Source organism: Balaenoptera ricei, chromosome 13 (genome assembly GCF_028023285.1).
Source record: "Balaenoptera ricei isolate mBalRic1 chromosome 13, mBalRic1.hap2, whole genome shotgun sequence".
NCBI classification, from domain to species: domain Eukaryota; kingdom Metazoa; phylum Chordata; class Mammalia; order Artiodactyla; family Balaenopteridae; genus Balaenoptera; species Balaenoptera ricei.
This window is the reverse complement of record NC_082651.1, coordinates 56,782,062-56,801,654: the sequence shown is the minus strand read 5'-3', so window position 1 is coordinate 56,801,654 and position 19,593 is coordinate 56,782,062. Positions and strand designations below refer to the sequence as shown.

General features: G+C 46.9%; 1 protein-coding gene across 4 annotated transcripts in view; it reads left to right on the top strand.

Annotated features, from left to right (window-relative positions):
• Positions 1-19,351, top strand: part of SPTBN1 (spectrin beta, non-erythrocytic 1) — a 195,785-nt gene extending 176,434 nt beyond the window's left edge. For all 4 annotated transcript variants that reach the window (XM_059943347.1, XM_059943349.1, XM_059943348.1 and 1 more), the window contains 10 exons: positions 3,274-3,518; positions 4,658-4,796; positions 5,601-5,685; positions 7,502-7,698; positions 8,794-8,906; positions 9,621-9,684; positions 13,994-14,232; positions 15,459-15,632; positions 17,140-17,182; positions 18,012-19,351. In XM_059943347.1, the coding sequence (XP_059799330.1) occupies positions 3,274-3,518; positions 4,658-4,796; positions 5,601-5,685; positions 7,502-7,698; positions 8,794-8,906; positions 9,621-9,684; positions 13,994-14,232; positions 15,459-15,632; positions 17,140-17,182; positions 18,012-18,230 (1,518 nt within the window). In that variant the 3' untranslated portion in view covers positions 18,231-19,351. The remainder of the gene's footprint in view (positions 1-3,273; positions 3,519-4,657; positions 4,797-5,600; positions 5,686-7,501; positions 7,699-8,793; positions 8,907-9,620; positions 9,685-13,993; positions 14,233-15,458; positions 15,633-17,139; positions 17,183-18,011) is intronic.
• Positions 19,352-19,593: the final 242 nt, after the last annotated feature.

Here is a 19,593-nt window from a genome sequence, read left to right as displayed (position 1 = left end):
ATCCAGAATAATTTCCAAAATGATACCTCATTATTTTCCGTCAAACAGAGTCTGAGTTATGTATTGGAGAAGAGAGAAAACAAGACTCTAACGTTTTACTATGCCCGGTCTTCCCCTCCCGCCATGAAGTGGTTAACACTAAGGCTTTGTTTAAGAGCTGTCTGGCAAAGTGATAACAATATAACAGTAACGATCTGTAGTATAATCACTCTCTAATTCACACTCTCATTCCTGCACAGTTTACTGCTTAGTCTTATGTCTATTAGATGAAAAATAAATTTTATCTGCCTTTTCCCTTAAATTTCAAGATCTTAGAGAAGAAGTTCGTTTTCTTAAAGATATCAGCCCTGAGGATATCAGGAGGTTTGTTTTTACCTTTTAGAAGCACATCAGTGATCTAGTGCAGGGGTTGGCAGACTTCTTCTGTAGAAGCCCAGACAGTACAGATTTTTGGTTTTGTGGGACATACAGTCCGTTACAATTACTCAGCTCCGCCATCGTAGCATTAAAGCAGCCACGGACAATCCGAAAGTGGAGGGCGTGGCTGTGTGCCAGCAAAGCTTTATAAAAACAGGGAGCCCACCTTTGCCGTGGGCCAGCCCCTGATCTAGTGTGCCAGCCTTCTCTGGTGTGCTTTGGGGTTTGTTCTGTGGAAGGACCACCTTTACTGCTGTTGTCTTCCCCTTAATTTGCCCCTTCTAGAAGCAAAGGTAGGTCACAGCTGGGGCTCCATTCACGTTAAGTGGCTTCCCCTTTTCCATCCTGGAGGTAGAAGGTGTGGGGGGGATAATTTAAGAGATTTGTGGAGTGGCTGAGGGTCTGCATCAGGCAGAATTTAAAAGCGCCCACCATGCGTTGTGCGGGTTTCCAGTCTTTCCTTCACGGCTGGCGGATTCTCCATTCAGAAGCTTGTCAGCTTCCTGTTCAGTGGCTCTCACTGCGTGTAAGGCCCTGGAGCACCACGTGAGCGCGTAAGGATCCTGAGCCGTGCACTTAGAGCATGGCCACCAGAGAAGGGCCGACCCTGGCTTGAATTGAGCCTGTCACGCTGTATCGCTGCAAGTTTAATTCCCTTCCTAAGCTTCGGTTCCATAATGCTTTAAGGACTGCAGTGTGTATTGTTACAGTTTTTAAAAAGCTTAAGAGAACTTCTGGAATGCCTGGAAGCCTTATTAGCAGCAGGTCTTTCCTCTGCACCTGTAAAATCATTTAGTTTTAGAACTTCAGGAGACTCCAGAGATGGTAGAGTTGCTCCTTCATTTTTTTTTTTCATTAAATCCCTTCACTTTGTGAGGCTCAGAGAGATGCAGGAGCCAACTGAGAGTCCAGGAACGTCCAGGGCAGGAGTCTGTTCCGTCAAGCCTGATAGTCTGCACCTCACCATACCCACTGGGCCAGGCCATTTCAGCCACAAAAGTATGCATGCCCCTCCTGCAGTTAGAGCAGAAGGGAGGGCTCCCGGTGCAGCCTCCAGAAGCCGATGGCGTTTCCTCCTTGGCTGCTTTACTCTTAATGCCAGCTGACCCGCCACCATCCTCCATTCTGTGCAGGAACAGTGGACATGAGGGAACCTGATGATGGTCTGCAGTGACTCCTCAAAGCAGTAGTTAATTCTAGCGGGAATTTCTGCTTTTGCTCTCCTCATCTACCTTGTTTGTTGTTGTGAGAACAAATTGAAAACAGCTAGAGGCCCAGGAAATTTTTTTTTTTTTTTTTTTACCTTGTTTGGAAAGATTTGGTTAGTCACATAGGAGATAAGCTTTTCAAATAATTTCCTAGGAACTTGCTTATTGTCATTTGAGTTAACACCTGAGCCATATTTAAAGAATGTTTCCAAAAGTCTCTTAGGATATGGGAATCAAATCACCAGGGAAACCAAACCCCATTGATTCTTCTTTGCATCTCTTGCAGAAATTTGTTTTTCCTTACCTACCACCACCTAGAGCCTTCTGAGTGATCAGGGTCGGTACATCTCCCCGCAAGCCCCAGTGTCCCTCCCCCCGTGATGTTTGTCCACATACTCCCCTCACGGACCTCTGAAGGCTGCTATCATTCAGGATGGCTGTTGTCTTCAGACTTCGATCAGTAAATGAAGATTGAGTGTGCGCTCCCCATACGTGTGTATTTTAAATTAGATGTTGTGCACGAGTATGGCCTTACTAATACGTACTTTATATAAAACATAAGAGAAGGAAATTACAAAATAAGCCACGGTTATTAGTTTCTCTTGTAAAGGTCTATCTGCCCTCCACCACCACCCTCGCCCCCAACAAAAAGGTGAAAGCCGTTTCTTGTTTTTTTCCCCCTTTTTACACAGAAAGTATTGATATTATGTACACTCCCTGGGCTTTGCTTTCTCTACATAGCCGTCATCTTGGAGTACTTCTCATATGAGTACACAGAGCCCTTCCGCATTCTGTTTCATGACTGCCTGGGAGCCTGCTGTATGAATGTGCCATTGTCATTTAACCAGTCCCTCATGGACGAACAGATACTTTATTTTCAGTCTTTTGCATTTACAGACATTGGTGCAATAAATAACCTTATGTGTATTTCATTTCCTAAAAGTGCAAGAGTATATGTAGGATAAATTCCCCAAAGTGGAATCATAAAATCAAAGGGCACACGCATTTATAAGTTTGGTGGGTACTGCCTGTGCCTGCTTGTAGGAGCTGTAACCTTTTGTCCCATCAGCAGTGAATCAGCTCACTGACATATACATCATCAAGCTTGATTTTTTGCCATCTAGGAGATGACAACTTACAGTATCTCCGTGTAGCATATTTTCATATGACTCATTGGCATTTCTTGTTCTCCAGAGTTTTTATTGAAGTTTGGCTGGTTAAGATTTTACCTTCTTTGGCATCAGCATTTTTAACTACATTAAATGCTGCTTTTTTGTTTTTCACGTTGGAATGTGCCGTTGTGGGAGCTCTTACAGGTGATACATACATTGTTTTCAACAGCAACATCACATAGCTAATGGAAAAGGTGTTTTCAAAATGAGTTCTTGATGGCAGTTTCTCATTCCTGATTAAAAAAAACACTGTCTGTACCATGCAGGAGCAGATTAGGTGTTTATCCTTTACTGTATCTGGGTGCATACCATGTGTTTCTGTGCCGTCTTCATATCCTGGGCCCCCTCCGGGGACCTTTCCCGACCAGGGCTCCCATCAGCGCGAAGGCAGAATGGTGTGCAGAGGGGGAGCGGGAGGCCGGGTGGTGGCGCGGAGGCCCAGCTCTGAGCCGTCTCGTCTCCTGGCGGCTTCACAGGTGAGACAGCTGCAGGAGGATGCAGCCCGCCTCCAGGCCGCCTATGCGGGCGACAAGGCCGAGGACATCCAGAAGCGGGAGAACGAGGTCCTGGAAGCCTGGAAGGCCCTGCTGGACGCCTGCGAGGGCCGCAGGGTGCGGCTGGTGGACACGGGGGACAAGTTCCGCTTCTTCAGCATGGTGCGCGACCTCATGCTGTGGATGGAGGATGTCATCCGGCAGATCGAAGCCCAGGAGAAGCCACGGTAACGCTGCCGGCCTCCCGGCTGGGCCCTGCCCCAGAGCTTCGAGGCCAGAGCGGGGGCGGGGAGGGGTTTTGGGGGCGCCGCCGCTGTTCCACTTGTCTCCTGCACACGGTTGTCAGGGAACGAGGGGCCCAGTGTAGTCGAGCCCTGTGGAGCCCTCCCCATTTCTCCCCGACCCTGTCCCCTGGGTCCACGCTCACCCAGGCCCTCCTGCTCTCATCTGTGGGCCTCGTGCCTCAAAGCAGCCTCATAGCTGGGACTGGACTAGCTCTACCTCACCGCTGGCATGAGATGGCTTTTCTGAGTTCTTTTTCTATGTCTGTCAGATCAAAAACCACTCTATCCCTTTTCAGACATATTACTAAAGGTGCCTCTTACACTCTGCATCTGCTTTAATGGTGTCTCGGGATTCGTATTTAGTATTTGTTCTGTGTCTTCTCTTTGGCCATGTTTCATGCAAAGCGGTGAAGAGGAGCTAGCGGGTGTACAAGCAGGGACATATATAGCCTCCTGTTCACCCCTGCCGGCTCCAGCCCTCACCGTAACTGAGGAATGGACTGTGCCCCAAAAGAAGAAATACGGTTATTATATACATGAGGCAGTTGTGTTTCCTTAGGTCAGGACTTCCCAGTCAGTCGGTTTTGATGGATGAGACATTCTCACAGCTCTGCCAGTCGCTGATTGCTTGGCTGGTTCCTGTTCTGTGTGTCTTCAGGTCTAAATAAGGAGACAGTATTTGCTGCTCTTTAGAACACACACGTCCTGAACCTTCGGCGGCTAACTCACTGGGGTACAACTGGGGACACCTGTCACTGCCTCTGTACCTTCTTGAAGAGTCTGAAGTGCATTTCAAAGTAAAAGGTTGAACAGAGATCCAGTGGTTTTTCTGGTCTCCACCTAGAAAAATTGTTTAAGTGCACACACAAAAATAAAAGTAGCCGTATTCTCAGTGTTAGGTTGTGAAGCTGTGCCTGAGTTACACCATCGTTGTGCTGCAGCTCAGTGACCCAGCCTGCGCTCAGACTGTGAATCAGATACTGTGCCGCCAGTTTCCTTCAAATTAATTACGTGTTTTGAAACCTACACGTTTATTTGAAAAGCTTGGTCTCCTAAAGGAAGTATCGTTTGTGTAATTTTAGGGATGTGTCCTCTGTTGAACTATTAATGAATAATCATCAAGGTATCAAAGCTGAAATCGATGCTCGTAATGACAGTTTCACGACCTGCATTGAACTTGGGAAATCGCTGCTGGCGAGGAAGCACTACGCATCAGAGGAGGTAGGATGCCGCTTCGCTTTGGGGCCCCTGGGGTGAGCGCAGCTGGTGTTCAGATGTACAGTGACTCACTCTTGTGAGCGTATGAGTATACACACTTGTGTGTGTATGTGTGTGGGGGCATATATAGACACACAGAAATCTGTGCTTACATTCACACACACACATGCACACACTTATATGTGTTTCAGAGCTCCTTGCTTCTTTCCTGTATGTGTAGAATAAGACAGGCAAGTCTCTAGGTGTAGAGCCAATCAATCCATGGCACAGAAGACAATTTTTGAGGGCCTCTGGTCAAGGGTTCGTCCTCTCTCACCTCCTCCATCAGTTCTCGAAGGTGCCACCCCTTCTCTGTCACCTGTGCCCTAGATCTGTTTGCTCTTTAGTGGATGGTTGCTAAGTCGAGTTGGGAGGCTGGTGACACAGAGGTGAGTGGTTATCAGTGTGAGGTCTCCGAGAGCTCAGGGCTTTGCCCCTCTCGCCGCCCCCCGCTCTTAACTTGAGTGTCTTCACCACAGCGAGCCCCGGAGTCTGGAGGGGGCTCAGTGCATTGTAGGCCTCCTCACGACAGAGCAGCTTTGGGTGGAGCCCGGCCCTCCTCCCAGCCCCTTCTGGAAGGAGCGTCGCCATGCTTTTCTCTCCTCTCCCAGTATGCAGATCGACTGAGCAGTCCTTAGATCTTTCCTGCCTTAGTGGTGGTCTCTACATAAAAAGTGTTTTTCTTAGATGAAGCGGCCCATCAAGGGGCAGACTAGGAGGATGTGATCTACTCTATTAAGATGTCCTTGGGGTCCTCTCTTCTCACAGATCAAGGAGAAGTTACTGCAGTTGACGGAAAAGAGGAAAGAAATGATTGACAAGTGGGAAGACCGATGGGAATGGTTAAGACTGAGTAAGGATGTACCTAATCTCTCTGCTCTTTTTGGGTCCCCACTGAAAGCAAGCCAGTTTATTTACCTGCTTTAATTGATTTGATATGATGTTATCTCTCAATGATTTTTGGAGTCTTTCTGAATGCTGCTTTTTTAATGTCCTATTTCACCATTTCCTGCTAATAAGTATTTTTAAGTAGTTCCCTGTGACATATTCATTATCTTTCATCTCATGATTGACCTCAGTGTTGTGAGCGGGGTCTGAGTGTGTAGGAACAGTATGGGGACGACAGGATGTGGCATCCCTCTGGGAGAGTGCAGACAGGAGCCCCTTCTCCTCCAGTTATCTTAAAGAAGAATTGTTACTGTGGAGTCAAGAAGATGGAAAGTTGGCTTGTTAGGTCTTATGAAAGCTAACAACGATAAAGATTTTGCCATGAACCAGGCATTATTCTAAGTGTTTTATATGTTTTTCTTTATTGACTTCCCACAATAACCCTCTGAGGTAGATTCTATTTTTAATCTCATTTTATAAAGGGAATATGTGAGCTAACACAGAGTTTATAATATACAGTATTGGGAATAGCATTTATGATTGGTATGAACTGCAAAGGTAGCCCAACTGAAGCATTATTTACCATACTTTGCCATTCTGTGTTTGGGGCTCCGGGCTCTGTCCTTATATTATATTATATAACCTTACTCTCAGGCACCAGGAGTGCTCTCTAGAAGCAGAATCCAAGGGGCCTTTTCTGAAAGGTGTGTAAGAGACCTAGTGGAGGCATCTCAATTCTTTTGAAAAAGAAATCCCACTTTTGATCATTCTTTGGATGAGGATTTGGTCTGTAAATTTTGCCAGCTCCCAGGGCAGGTTCGGTTCAGTTCAGTTCAGCAAAACCCAGATTACACTCCACTGTGAACTAGGCACCAGGGTGCATGCTGGGCACTCCTGATGAGGTGACAAGTCTCTCGAGCAGTGGGGGCATCTTCTTGTGCCGTGTTGGAGGCCGCCAGGGTGACACCAGTGCTGCCCGCAGTCTTGATTTCTTACCTGAATGACCCCAACCTTTGCTGCTTAAGGTATAATGAAAATGCCAGCCATAGTGCAGGCAGAGCGGAGATCTGGCCTGCCTTCTCACAGCTGCGGTGGGTGGAGGTCATGCTGTGTTTCCTCACGTGTGGAGGGACAGAACGAATAAAGCAGAAGCCTTAGCCCATACTGTCCCTACTTTCCATACTGCCTCCAGATCCTTCCCTGCCTCTCAACCCCCCAAAGTAAAACATAGCACTTCCACCCGAGAAAGGGTGATTGGTGAATGGCTCTCCCATCAAGAGTAATCTGGTTATAGGTAGATTGTGAGTTCTTCAGGGCTCTGAGGCTTACCTCACTGAAGTAGGGCTGAGTGAGCAGAGCATACCTCCTGGCCCTGCATGGCCGTATAGTAGCCACTGCCCACATGGGGCTCTTCAGAACTTGCAACATGGCTGGTCCAAATTAAGATGTGCTCCAAGTATAAAATACATGTCGGATTTCAAAGACAGAAGAAAAAAAAGATGTAACACAATTCAGTTAACTTTTATACTGATTACGTGTTGAAATAACAGTTACATCAGGTTGTCTAAAATATGCATTTGAAATCAACTTCACCTGTTTTTAATGCGGCTGCTGGGAAGGTTAAAGTTGTACACGTGTGGCTCACATGACGTTTATGTGGACAGCGCAGGTCTAGACTAGACTGTAAGCTGGTTGTGCCGGCAGCTGCCAGCAGAGGGCAGCGCCACCCCGAGCTGCCGAGTCACCCTGCCCTCCACACTCACTCTTGGCTCCCTGTGCAGTCTTGGAGGTCCATCAGTTCTCAAGGGACGCCAGTGTGGCCGAGGCCTGGCTGCTCGGACAGGAGCCCTACCTCTCCAGCCGAGAAATAGGCCAGAGCGTGGACGAGGTGGAGAAGCTCATCAAGCGCCACGAGGCTTTTGAAAAGTCTGCAGCGACCTGGGACGAGAGGTTCTCCGCCCTGGAAAGGCTGACGACAGTAAGTGGGCCCTGGGAGCCGGGGTGCTCTGCCGTGGTTCCCGCGGGCAGCCTCTCCTTCCTGCTCACCTCCTAGGCTAGGGAGCTCAGGTCATTGCTCTGATTTTAAAAGCAGTAAGGATCTTCCTGGAGTTGGTGTTTCTCTTGGTACAGGACATGGGGAGATGGTCCAGGGCTCCTGCCCCCTCAACCACTTGCTGGGCACCTAGGTCTGTGGTCACTTCCCGTCTGGGAATTGATCGATTGGGATTTGCTTTTCTCTTTTGATCTACTTTTCTTCCTGTATCTCACAGAAGCCGTGGAGCATAGCCTTACAGTTTTGTTCCGATTTCAGGATTAGAATTCCCATCAAGCACTAGTAGCTCGATCTTAGACCCCTGAAAACTCTCCCCAGTCCTGGTAATCTCTTCTGCCAAAATAAAGGCCTTAGAATAGGCCTTGCTCACTGGTGTTTTCTCTCCCAAGACACTTGCACTCCTGGTGGAAAGCTGATTCTTTATGGTGTGCTTCCCGATTTCTACAGTTGTGGGCATCTAAAATGTACCTGTACACGTGTGTTAAAACGGAATACTTCTGGTACATGCATATTGCTCATGAAATGGCTTAGTTCCAGTTAGTCTGTTTCGTGGCTTTTTTTAATGTGTTATTGGGGCTTGGCTGAACCTGAATCCCTACCGCAGCACAAGAAGCCTCTGTGGGAATTATTGCAGCTCTAACTCAGTGGTGTCTGTCTGATCTCTGATGAGAAGTCCAGCACGGACCCTCATGCTCAGGTGCTTTCTTCCTCAGCAAAGTTGAGAGCTGCAGAGTTCATTTAGAAACTAAACCCGATGTCCCAGGGGCACACACAACTCACAGGGCTTCTGCCAGCCCATAGAATGGATCTGTTTCATCACTCAGACCTCTGTTTCCTGTGGTTTGAGGTTGTAGCTGCAGTTCTTACGACCTTAACGAGATTTTGCTTAGGATGTTAGAGCTTCTGGTTGTCCCGCGTGATCCAGCGTAGACCGCTCAGAGAGGAGGGTTTGCCTGGAGCCCTCTCCTTAAAAGAGGCAGAGTCCGGGGCTCTGCCACACATCGGCGTATTCTCCCTCAGTTGGAGCTACTGGAAGTGCGCAGACAGCAAGAGGAAGAGGAGAGGAAGAGGCGGCCGCCTTCTCCTGAGCCGAGCTCGAAGGTTTCCGAGGAGACCGAGTCCCAGCAGCAGTGGTGAGTCACGGGGCAGCCCGCCCACTTCAGTCTCAGCTTCAGTGACGAGAGAGGTTTAGGGAGCACACTTTCTAAGCCCGTGCTGATGTGCCCTTCCTGTTAGTCACTTCCAAAGACTCCTGAGACTCTCTCTGTACAGTCACCCCTGGATAATATTTGAGGACAGTGACTTGTCCACAGTCTCACGTTGCTATGTTGGTAGCGGAAGTGGAATGTCAACAGCAGCCATCTCTGCTGTGCACATGTGTGTGTACACACACACACACACACACACTTAGAATTTCCACATGAGTAAATGGATGGAGTGAACTACCCAGATTTCAGGCCAGTGATTGTGTGGTGATGCTTTCTGAAAGTTCTGGGTGACTTTCACACGAAGGGCAGAAATTACTCTGTATTTCTGAAAGGCTGATTATTTAGCTGGGGTCCAAGCTCCATGACAACCCTGAATGCCACCTTTATGGGCAGGGATGCCTGTGGTCTTACTCTCTATCTAGAGTCAATTTGAAACACTTAAAGAGTTTTTAGAAAGAAACCACGTCATGTGAAAGAGGGCTGCATATGTTTTCCTGAGAGAGGGGCTCTAATAAAGTTGACTTGTGTTCTCCCCCGTCTTCTTCTCTTTCTCCTCCTCTTTTCTTCCCCCCTCCCCTCCCTCCTTCCCCCTTTCCTCCTCTTCTCTCCTCTGTCTTCTTTCTCCCCCTTCCCCAACAGGGATACTTCAAAAGGAGAGCAAGTTTCCCAGAATGGTTTGCCGGCTGAACAGGGATCTCCACGGGTTAGTTACCGCTCTCAAACCTACCAAAACTACAAAAACTTTAATAGCAGACGGACAGCCAGTGACCAGCCGTGGTCTGGACTGTGAAGTTCGCTACCATTTGTCAAGAACCACTCTTTCCAAATCCTGTTGGTTTGACCTTTTGGCTTCCACTTCACCCACAGTGTTAAAAATTTTACTTAATTCATAGCCTTCCTTGGTTTCATATTTGTTTGCGTTTAATTCATGTTTATTTGAGTTTTTTAACTGATGGATGCTCAGTTGCCTGAAAGCAACATACGTATTTTTTGTTTATTTATCGTGAGCTTTTTACTTTATTAAGATTTTGCAGCGAAAGCCTTACGTGAGTAATTGAAATTAAATGAGATTACAGCAAAATGAAGAAGAAAACTAGAATCTGACAGGTATGACACATCCAGTTATACTAACAGGGTGCAGTCCTGCACTATACGTAGCCCCCTTTACAGAGTTATTAACCTGCAATAGTTCACTAGGAATTGAGGAGGGAGACTTCCAGTACTAAGATTAAAACCTAGAGTCAGCTGTGTAACATTCCATGAAGGATGCGTTCATTTATTGAAAATGATTTTTAAAAAAAAAGTTGAATCTACTTGGGAGGGTTTTTTAAACTTTAGGCGCAGAATCTGAACGGTTTTGAGACCCTCGGATCATTTATTACTTTTTTACAAACCAGGTCCTCTCTCTATTTTTTTCTGCCAAGTCCTGAACTGAGAATTGTAGGCTCGCTTGCAGCAGATAATGCAGCCAGCCTCAGGAGTCAGGGGCCCACTGACTGCTGCCACCACCTCTGTCTGGGTCACTGTCGGCACCGCCGGGACGTGGGATGTGGCAGGTGTGGCAGCGCTTCTCGGCCCGTTGGGGAAGCCTGCCTACCAGACTTCCACGCCTCTCCGTTCAGCTGATGACTTCAGGGTGTCAAACTGTTTAAATTTTTCAAACACATGGAACAAAAGCCATTCTGGTTCACCCTGATTACTTGAACGACGCACTTGGGGGAACCACCCCAGGAGCTGTTGCCTGCCTCCAGGCTCCAGAAGTCCTTCAGTGTCTCTGTAGACAGAAACTCCGTTGTATGTCTTGTATCGATCTTCTGATTCATTTTTCGTTTTCTTCTGACCTTTTGTGACGCTCTCTAATAAAGAGTCGTTTAGGATGACATTTATCAGACCACCAGCAGGGATTTGAAAATGTCTTAACAGAAATTCTGTTCACCAAACCAAGCCCATATTACATCAAAGCCTTGTGAGACATTCACTTGCTCATTTGCCATATTTAGATGTTAGTGGAATCAGAAAACCTGTTTTGATATGTGTTCTCCATGAGTTAAGTCTAATTTGTCTTTTCATTTCATGATGCATGTCTTTTTTTTTTCTTTTGTCAGGATAACATCATATAGCATCTTGTTTGTTGTTTCCTCATTTCTATGTACATATCTATCTACTTGCGACCGTAGATGGGTATATAGATAGATGCCAAGCTTCTTATGTTCTGGGAGTAGTATGCACCATTATTGGGTCTCTGCCTTAAAAACACACCAAAATTCATTTTAGAAAAGAAACTACTGCTTCATCTTTGGTGATTAGGGAGCCCTGACGTGTGTTTCTGGCTCCAAATGATATGTGTCATTGATCTATATGTATATATGTGGTGTGCCCGTATATATATGTTTAAATTTTGTATCATGAGGACTAATACCCAATTTTATGCCTTTCGTATTCAGAAGACCAAAAACAAAACAAAACAAAGCCACATAAGCACACAGGAAAGGAGTGCTGTGATGCTTTTGGCATTTGTTCTCATGCCTATTTTTATCTAGATTTTTAAATTGTAGCTTGCCAGACAAATTTTTAATTGTAATTGGATTGTATCAGAAGAAGAAAAGCTCTTTTCATTCTTCTGAGTTACGGTGCAGAGACTCAAGTTAATGAACTTGAAAATAGTGTTGCTTCTTGCACTTAGAAAACCAATCAGGTGTCCCTTGTGCTACTAGTTGTCACGTTGCATTTATGTTCACCTCCTGATTGAAATATTCTCAGGTGTACGCAGCCACTAATCGCTAAAGAGAAGCAACGTGGGGTGGGGGTAGGGGTGTATCCACATGTACCCACTGTTTGGTCACAGCACTACGATTTGCTTTTGATGTTTGTCTCTAGTGGCGTGTTGTCTGTTGGCATGCTTAAGCACATGTCCATTAAAATTCATTTTGTTCCTTTTATTTTCCTTGTTTTCTTGGCTAGTGATTCATTTGCATAAACATTAATTATCTCTGCATACTGGTTTGGGGTTTTCTCTTTCCTTCTAACTCTAAAGAAAAAAATTTTTGCTGCAGAACTTCCCCCAGAAGGGGCTTCCCCTGGCCGTCACCTACCTTGAAGTTTGACCAAGTGTGATAAATTTTAGCCTTTTTCCAGTAAACATTCCTCTATCCAGGTCACTGCTGTCACTAGCAGTTTTTGAGTCACACCTGCAGCACTAATTTTTTTTTGTTTAACCTGGTTTCTATAGACACTAACCCCATGTCTCCCTGGACTCATGCCTGGCACAGGCCTTCCAGACCGATCTCATACTTCCTCCCAACCAGAAGTTTCCTGAAATCTCACACTAGAACAGATGTGTCAACCTTAAAATCCACTCACTTACTTTTGACTCGGGGGTTTTGTTTTTTTGGTTACTATTTCCCCTTTGTCTCTCCTTTAAAAGGGAAAGGCAAGAGAGAGATTTAAATAGCATATTTCTTATAAGCACTGGTCGACAGGCTGTCACTTGCAAGGCCAGGATAATCACCGTGCATCTCCTCCCTGTGCCTTTCTACCCTAAGAATCCTTTTTCCACGTTGCTGTGTGGATAAAGGGTTCTAATCACAGACACCCTTCAAGTGCATAGCCTCTAGTCTTACCTTAACCCCCCGCTGCAGACAGTGATCGTTTGTATAGACAGAGTATAAACTTGACTCCCAGCCCACCACTTAGATAAGGCCCAACAGAGACATCCCAGTTCCTGGGAGTTGACATATCGGATGTTCAAGCGGTGGTAGGCAGTCTCCCCTTGATCCTGTTGAGGTTGTTGCTGCTAATTTTGCTGTCACCTGGTTCTGGGCAGCAGAGGTGGGGGACGTATCTAATGAGCGTGCCGTTGACACCTCCATGTTTGTCCGTGTACGAAGGGTGCAGGTTGTCTGTAATCCACTAAAACATCAGCCACACCCAGCTTTAGTAACTCGCTAATCCCACACCCTGGGCGTATCAGCCAGGGACCGCTTCAGTTCATGGTACACAGTTGATGGCACACAGGCTGAAAGCGATAATGAATGGAGACCCTACTGCATTTCCCAAGCCGAAAAGCCATGAGGGTTACAATATAAATGAGCTTGGGAAGGAACAGCTCCCGAAGACGTCTCCAGCCCGAAGGGTCAGAGCCGCTGGAAGCCTGGCTGTCTGGGCTTTCTCGTCTCAGTGCAGCAAGGCACCGTGATCAACCAGCACGTGATGGGGAAGGCCCTGGTTCTGTCTTTGTTTGGGGGTAAATAGCTGTGTGGTGTTGAGTGACTGTGATTGGCTTTTCCAGCTCCTTTAACACAAACTACAACCCACTCACGATACAACTTCGGCAGATGTGGTTAAATTGATGTTCGTTGACTTGCCTCATTTCCTTCCAGCTCTTAAGTTCCAAAGTCTAACGGGGATGGTAGATGTGAAATGCATGATTGCCGTCCTAATTTCTGCATGTGTTTATGACGATGTGTCGAGGGGTGGTGGGAGGAGAGCCGAAGAGCATTTTCAGAAACCAAAGGTCTTTCTTGTCTGACTTTGGGGGAATGCCGTGTAGTACTGATAGAGTTGTCTATCCATCTGTTTGTGAATGCCCTTTCGCTTCAACTTCCAGCCCTTCTGGTGGCGTCCTTGGTTGTAAGGTGGCTGCTGTATAACGTCCACTCTCTCATATTTAATATGTGTGATTGTTAACTGTTGTCCTTTTGTTTTAAAGTAACCATAAGAGGAAATGATCTGAGTTCTATTAGAGAAAATGGATTGATCAGAGGAACAGAGTGCAGTAAAACTCATCCTGGCATTTCGCTTTTCTCATTTCCCCGTAAACGGGCGGGTATTAATCCATTCCCACCTTCTAATGTCCTTGGTGTCCAGCTGGCTTTGTGGGATGTGCAATGGTTTTACTGTACTGCCTCGATCTGTGCCAGGCATTTATACACAGCCACGTGTGCGAGTCAGAGCGTATGTGGTCACCCCCGGGGCTCACGGGGTTAGCTGAACGGCCTCTCCGCTGTCCCTAGATGGCAGAAACGGTGGACACGAGCGAAATGGTCAATGGCGCTGCAGAACAGAGGACAAGCTCGAAAGAGTCCAGCCCCATCCCCTCTCCCACCTCCGAGCGCAAAGCCAAGACTGCCCTCCCGGCCCAGAGCGCTGCCACCTTGCCGGCCAGGACCCAGGAGACGCCTTTGGCCCAGATGGAAGGCTTCCTGAATCGGAAGCACGAGTGGGAGGCCCACAATAAGAAGGCCTCAAGCAGGTAACAGCACAGAGGCTGAGGCGGTCCCGGGGGAAGTCAGCCCATTAAGAGGTGGAGGTGGGCCACTCTTGATCGAAAGGGGAGTGTGTGTTTATGTGGCTGATTTGTTCTGTAGCTTCCCGGGCATTACATCCTTCTCGGGACTGACGTTGGGAAGTGGGAGTAGTGTGCTTTTTTTATTCACCGAGAGAAGGAAGAGTTAAGTGTGTGTGGGAACAGCAAGAAGAGGCCTTAGTAGTTCCTCCTGAGAAGGAATATTGCTAGATTGAGGGGGGGGGGGAGTCTTCCCTAGAGTGAAATGATTTCACTGTTGTTTCCCTCCTGGGGGATGTTTTAAGACATTCACCATTTCCCCTACCTTATCGCCATATCAGTCTTTATACTCGTTATCTCCCAGTAGCCCTACTTGTATTATCTCCATTTTACAAATGAAGAAACTGAGGCTCTGGGAGGTTAAGAAAGCTCACTCTGTGTAGTAACTTAGTAAATGGCACAGCTAGGGTAAAACTCATCTGACTCCACAGCCTGTGTGCTTAACCAGTAAACCAAACTGCCTGGAACCACCATGTACAGTTGTACAGGTTGTACACTGTACAAGGGAATCCCATCTAAGAGCTGCCATCCACATTGGGGACATTATAGATTTATTTGTTAATACAGGCAGGTGGCAGTAAAGTGTCTTGTTCTAATAAAGGCAGTATATTAGGACAGTTTGCCATACCCTGTGGGAAAGGCTACCTTTTTCTAATTCAGCCAGTGTACCATAAGTGCTAGTGGCCCTGGGTCTGCCTCCCCCTCCCTGTCACGTTGCCAGGCCACTTCATTACAGAATGAAGCTGAGGTGGAAGAGCTGCTTAAGGACAGGCATGTTTCCAGTAAGGAGCTTGGCCTGTACCCTGTTACCACACGAGTGTACCAAACACCAGCAAAAGTCTTTCCCGTCAGAGCCAAGAGTACCTTTATTTAATGAAAGAGGGCACTGTGGTTTTCTTCAAACTCAGAGTGAGAAGTGGCCCTCAAAAACCTGCCACTAGCAGTACGTGTCTTGTCTTGGGAGTCCACAGAGGAATTCTGTTCCATTGCGTATTTTTAGCAGGATTTAGGAAGGGCCTTTAACAGGGGATCATGCCATGTTGTGTGAGGATCGTTTTCGTGTTAATCAGACCCTTAGTTCTTGAGGGGAGTGTGGAGCAGAAACTTGAAGTTCCTTTTTTCTTACTGCTCAGGTCCTGGCACAATGTTTACTGTGTCATAAATAACCAAGAAATGGGTTTCTACAAAGATGCAAAGACAGCTGCTTCCGGAATTCCCTACCACAGTGAGGTCCCTGTGAGTTTGAAAGAAGCCATCTGTGAAGTGGCCCTTGATTACAAAAAGAAGAAGCACGTGTTCAAGCTAAGGTGAGCGTTGCCAGAGAGTGGGTGTGTGTTTATTTTCACTCTGGGGGTTGGTTTTCTTAGATAGATGCTGTGATCAGTTGATTCCTCTCCTCTGCCGTTTAAAAAATCACCGACAAAGTGACAAACTGGATAGGCACACGTCTTGGTTAGGATCTCTGGGCTCGGTGGCCGGTTAACGGCACAACTGAACATGGAAGAAAAGGAGCTTTCCTTTTTATAAGCTGGAACTTAGTGTTTCCTGAGACAAGGTGAGCTAGTCACTTTTCACAGTTTAAGTGGAGCTTAGAAAAATAGTTTCCCCGTCTTTGCAGCTAATCCAGACCCAGGAGATGCTGTTCTTTGCTCATGACTTATCTGGAGATGGGTCAAGTGAGTCATCCCGGAGCCAGGTGGAGACAAACAGGAAGGGGCGGGTGCTCCCCTGACTCACCCAGCGGATGTTCCAGATGCCTCTGGAACCATTCAGTTCCAAATGTCTCTACCCTGTACAACACATACGACTCCCAGCAGAGTGGATCCAAGCTCTGAAGTTCTGCTTGTACTTGGGAATGGGCAGAAAAATCCGTTTTTCTTTTAAAAGCGTGAAAAGCAAACATGTTAGTGGTTAGGACGATACTTAGTCTGATACTAACTTGATCTGTTGCTTTGGGATTTGAAAAGCAAACTTTGGTCCTCAGTTACACGTGAGTCTCATGCCAGCTGGACGAGGCCAAGGACCGCAAATGAGAGCAGTTCAAATGGGGTGATTCTTTGAGCCCTGGACGGGCACTGGAGGCAGGCCCCAGGGACCTGGGACGCTTTACACACTGTAAGACCAGGCGCGGCCAGCCTGGCACCCACCCTGGCTGCATGCCCACTTTGTACTTCCTTGATGCGGCTTCAGAGCGTTGGGATATCGGCAGAGGGCATTTACCTCCTCTGCACCGGCAACACCCGCTTCCTCTGGACGCAGCAGAGAAGGAGGGGCCCTCCCAGCCAGCGTCCTCTCCGTGTCACAGTGATAGCCCGGCCAGGGCAGTTTCTTTTGTTCTGAGAGGTGTATAAGAAGAGAAGTCTAGGAGAACTTTTCTGGGTGTCAGTTCAGAAAGCCTGGTATTTGTTAATGTGGGGGATGTAAGTCCAGTGGCAGAATTTCAGGAGGGCCCGTGAGTTTTAAAGAGCTTTCTTCTGTGTTCAGTTTAGAGCAGTGATCGGTCATCCCAGTGGTCTTTGCCACAACAGATCCAGGTGCTGACATGTTCGGAGCTTTTTGGATCCTTCCAGTGATTGAAACACCCATGTTACCTGTGCATATTGGCCCAATTATATGGCTTCTTGATGCCCCGGGGCGCGGCTGCTGGGCCCGTGCAGGCCCCCGGCACGGTGGGCGACGTGTGCAGGGTTCTCACGGGCATTTCTGGTGTGATTCCTGCGGCTTGCTTGTATCCCACATGAGAGTTGGGGGTTTTTTTTTTTTTTTTTTTTCCTTAAGTTATATTGTGACTGAGTTTCTTCTTTCAAATTACAGACTAAATGACGGCAATGAGTACCTCTTCCAAGCCAAAGACGATGTAAGTTTCTAAGTTTCATTTTTTTTCAAATACTTAGAAGTTTGCAAGTGTTGGTGGCCCGAAGAGCTTTATTTATGGTGTTCTTCACATAAGTAATGACCCAGTGGTGGCTTCTGTCCTCTGGCCTCCACGGTCATGAAGCTGGCAGGTGTTCGGTTCTCCTGTATCTTCTCAGAGGCAGTGGATGTCATCTCGCTGTCCTCCTGCCGCGGCAGGAGAGCTAGCGCAGGGTCCCTTGAAGTCCGCGGAGGAGACCTGTGGGTGAAGCACAGGGAGCAGGTCCCAGCACTGGGTGTGGATCCTGCAGCCCAGCCAGGAGCCTCCCCGTTGCACCCACTGCGCCCCGCTGCCTTTAACCAACCATTGCATGGCTGTGCTCCTCCTTGAGAGGAGAGAGGGTCGGCCAATGGGAAAACAACACGTATGCAGGGCTTTACATTCGAAAAAAGCAACTTCTGTTAAATTTATACAATGTTATGGGTCAAATATATTTCAGTTTAAAAAAGGAAAAGAAAAAGCACCTTCTAGGGTGGGACCTGACACCCTACTGTAGACCCGTCTTCCAGCTCGTCCATATTTGTTAGGGCCACATACTAGAGTGAGGACCTTCAGGTACCGTAAACCGAATTCTGGTGAGCGTTCAATCATGTTCACGCCTGTCCTGACAAAGCAGAGGTTCGTTTGGGAACTGCTTTCCCCTCTCAGGCAGACACACCGTTCCCAAGCCTTCCAGCCCCCAGAGGCTCACACAGTCACCCAGGGGAACTGAAGAGCATCTCGTGCCCGTCCCTCTTAGTTGAGTCTCACCTGTGTCCCCTCCTTCATCCAGGAGGAAATGAACACATGGATCCAGGCCATCTCCTCTGCCATCTCCTCCGATAAACACGAGGTGTCCGCCAGCACCCAGAGCACGCCAGCATCCAGCCGGGCTCAGACCTTGCCCACCAGCGTTGTCACCATCACCAGCGAGTCCAGTCCCGGCAAACGGGAGAAGGACAAAGAGAAAGACAAAGAAAAGAGGTTCAGCCTTTTTGGCAAAAAGAAGTGAACTCCTTTCCGTCACCTCCTGCCCTTCTCTTAACCTTTTCAGTGAAATTCCAGCATGCAAGCTCAGAACCAACACATTACTCTCTGTGCCTAAATGTTCCTCAATGTGGTTGATTTTTTCCTTTTAATTTATAGAGCATTTCTCGGGGGGGGGGGGTGGGGAAAATACACCTAAACACTTTATCTCCAAGTTACAAAAAAGCTTGAGGTGCAGAGGGAAGACCAGATTTTTTTAAACGAAATTATATAGATTAGATCTCAATATTTAAACTGTTCCTCAATTTTGTGAGGCTGTGTTGGAAATAACCCGCCTCTAGTGCTGTTGGTATGCAAGGCAGCGGTGCTTAAACAGTATTTCCTGTGCTCACCACAGACAAAATGTACCAAGTTCCCAACACCATTCTCTTCCATTTACTTCCAGTGGTTACCTTGAGTCTTGACTATTAGAAGTGCCCACGATGGGTCTAACCTGGAATAAACAGATTGTGTATTATGATCTCGCTGCAGCCACAGTGCAGCTCCATTGTTAACTCTACAGACCAAACCATTTGTATCTGGCATCACTTACTAACACACGACATGCGGCTCTTCTGCATCAACCTGGACGACGGTTAAGAATGTCGGGATCCAAGAAGGAATAGAAAACTGATACTGTTTTAAATAATCTGTAATTTCAATTTTTTTTTTTTTTTTTTTTTTTTGCTGAAATACATTATATTGTATGTTTGAGATAATTCTAGTACAAAGTATAATAAAACTAGATGTATAATAAACCCTTTAAATCATTGGTAAGTGTACAAGTGGAACTGAAGCATTTACTGGACAAAGTCCTGTTACCCTAATGGTTACTTGCTTGTGCGTTGCCACACTGTGTTATAATTTGCTTCATTACCTTGCTATTTGATACATAGTGTGCATTTCTCTGTCACTGTAACGATTGTAATGACAAATTTTCATCTTACTGCACAATCAAAATGGCATTGATAGGAATGAACTCCAGAGGCTGGGCCTGAGCAGGGAGGTGGTCACTCAGGCCCGGTGCTCAGTCGTTATGACCTGTACCTCTCGACTTTTGCCCTCTCTGTTAAATATATGCTATGTCATTAAATGCTTTTAAATCTAGCATGGTGGGTAATTGTTGTTTTTCCTCTCCTTGCATGCACGCCATGTAGGGAATTTGCAAAGTGAGAAATAGCAAACGAGAAACATTAGACTGTCCATCTGGGTTCCTATTTCGCATTCTTGTGCATGTCTGGTACCCCAGCTTTGAAAGTTACAATAAACGGAGTAATAAATATGGAATGTTTTGCAGCTCTACATCCAGATTTTATCTTCTATTTATGAAAAAGTTATCAGAGAGCTTG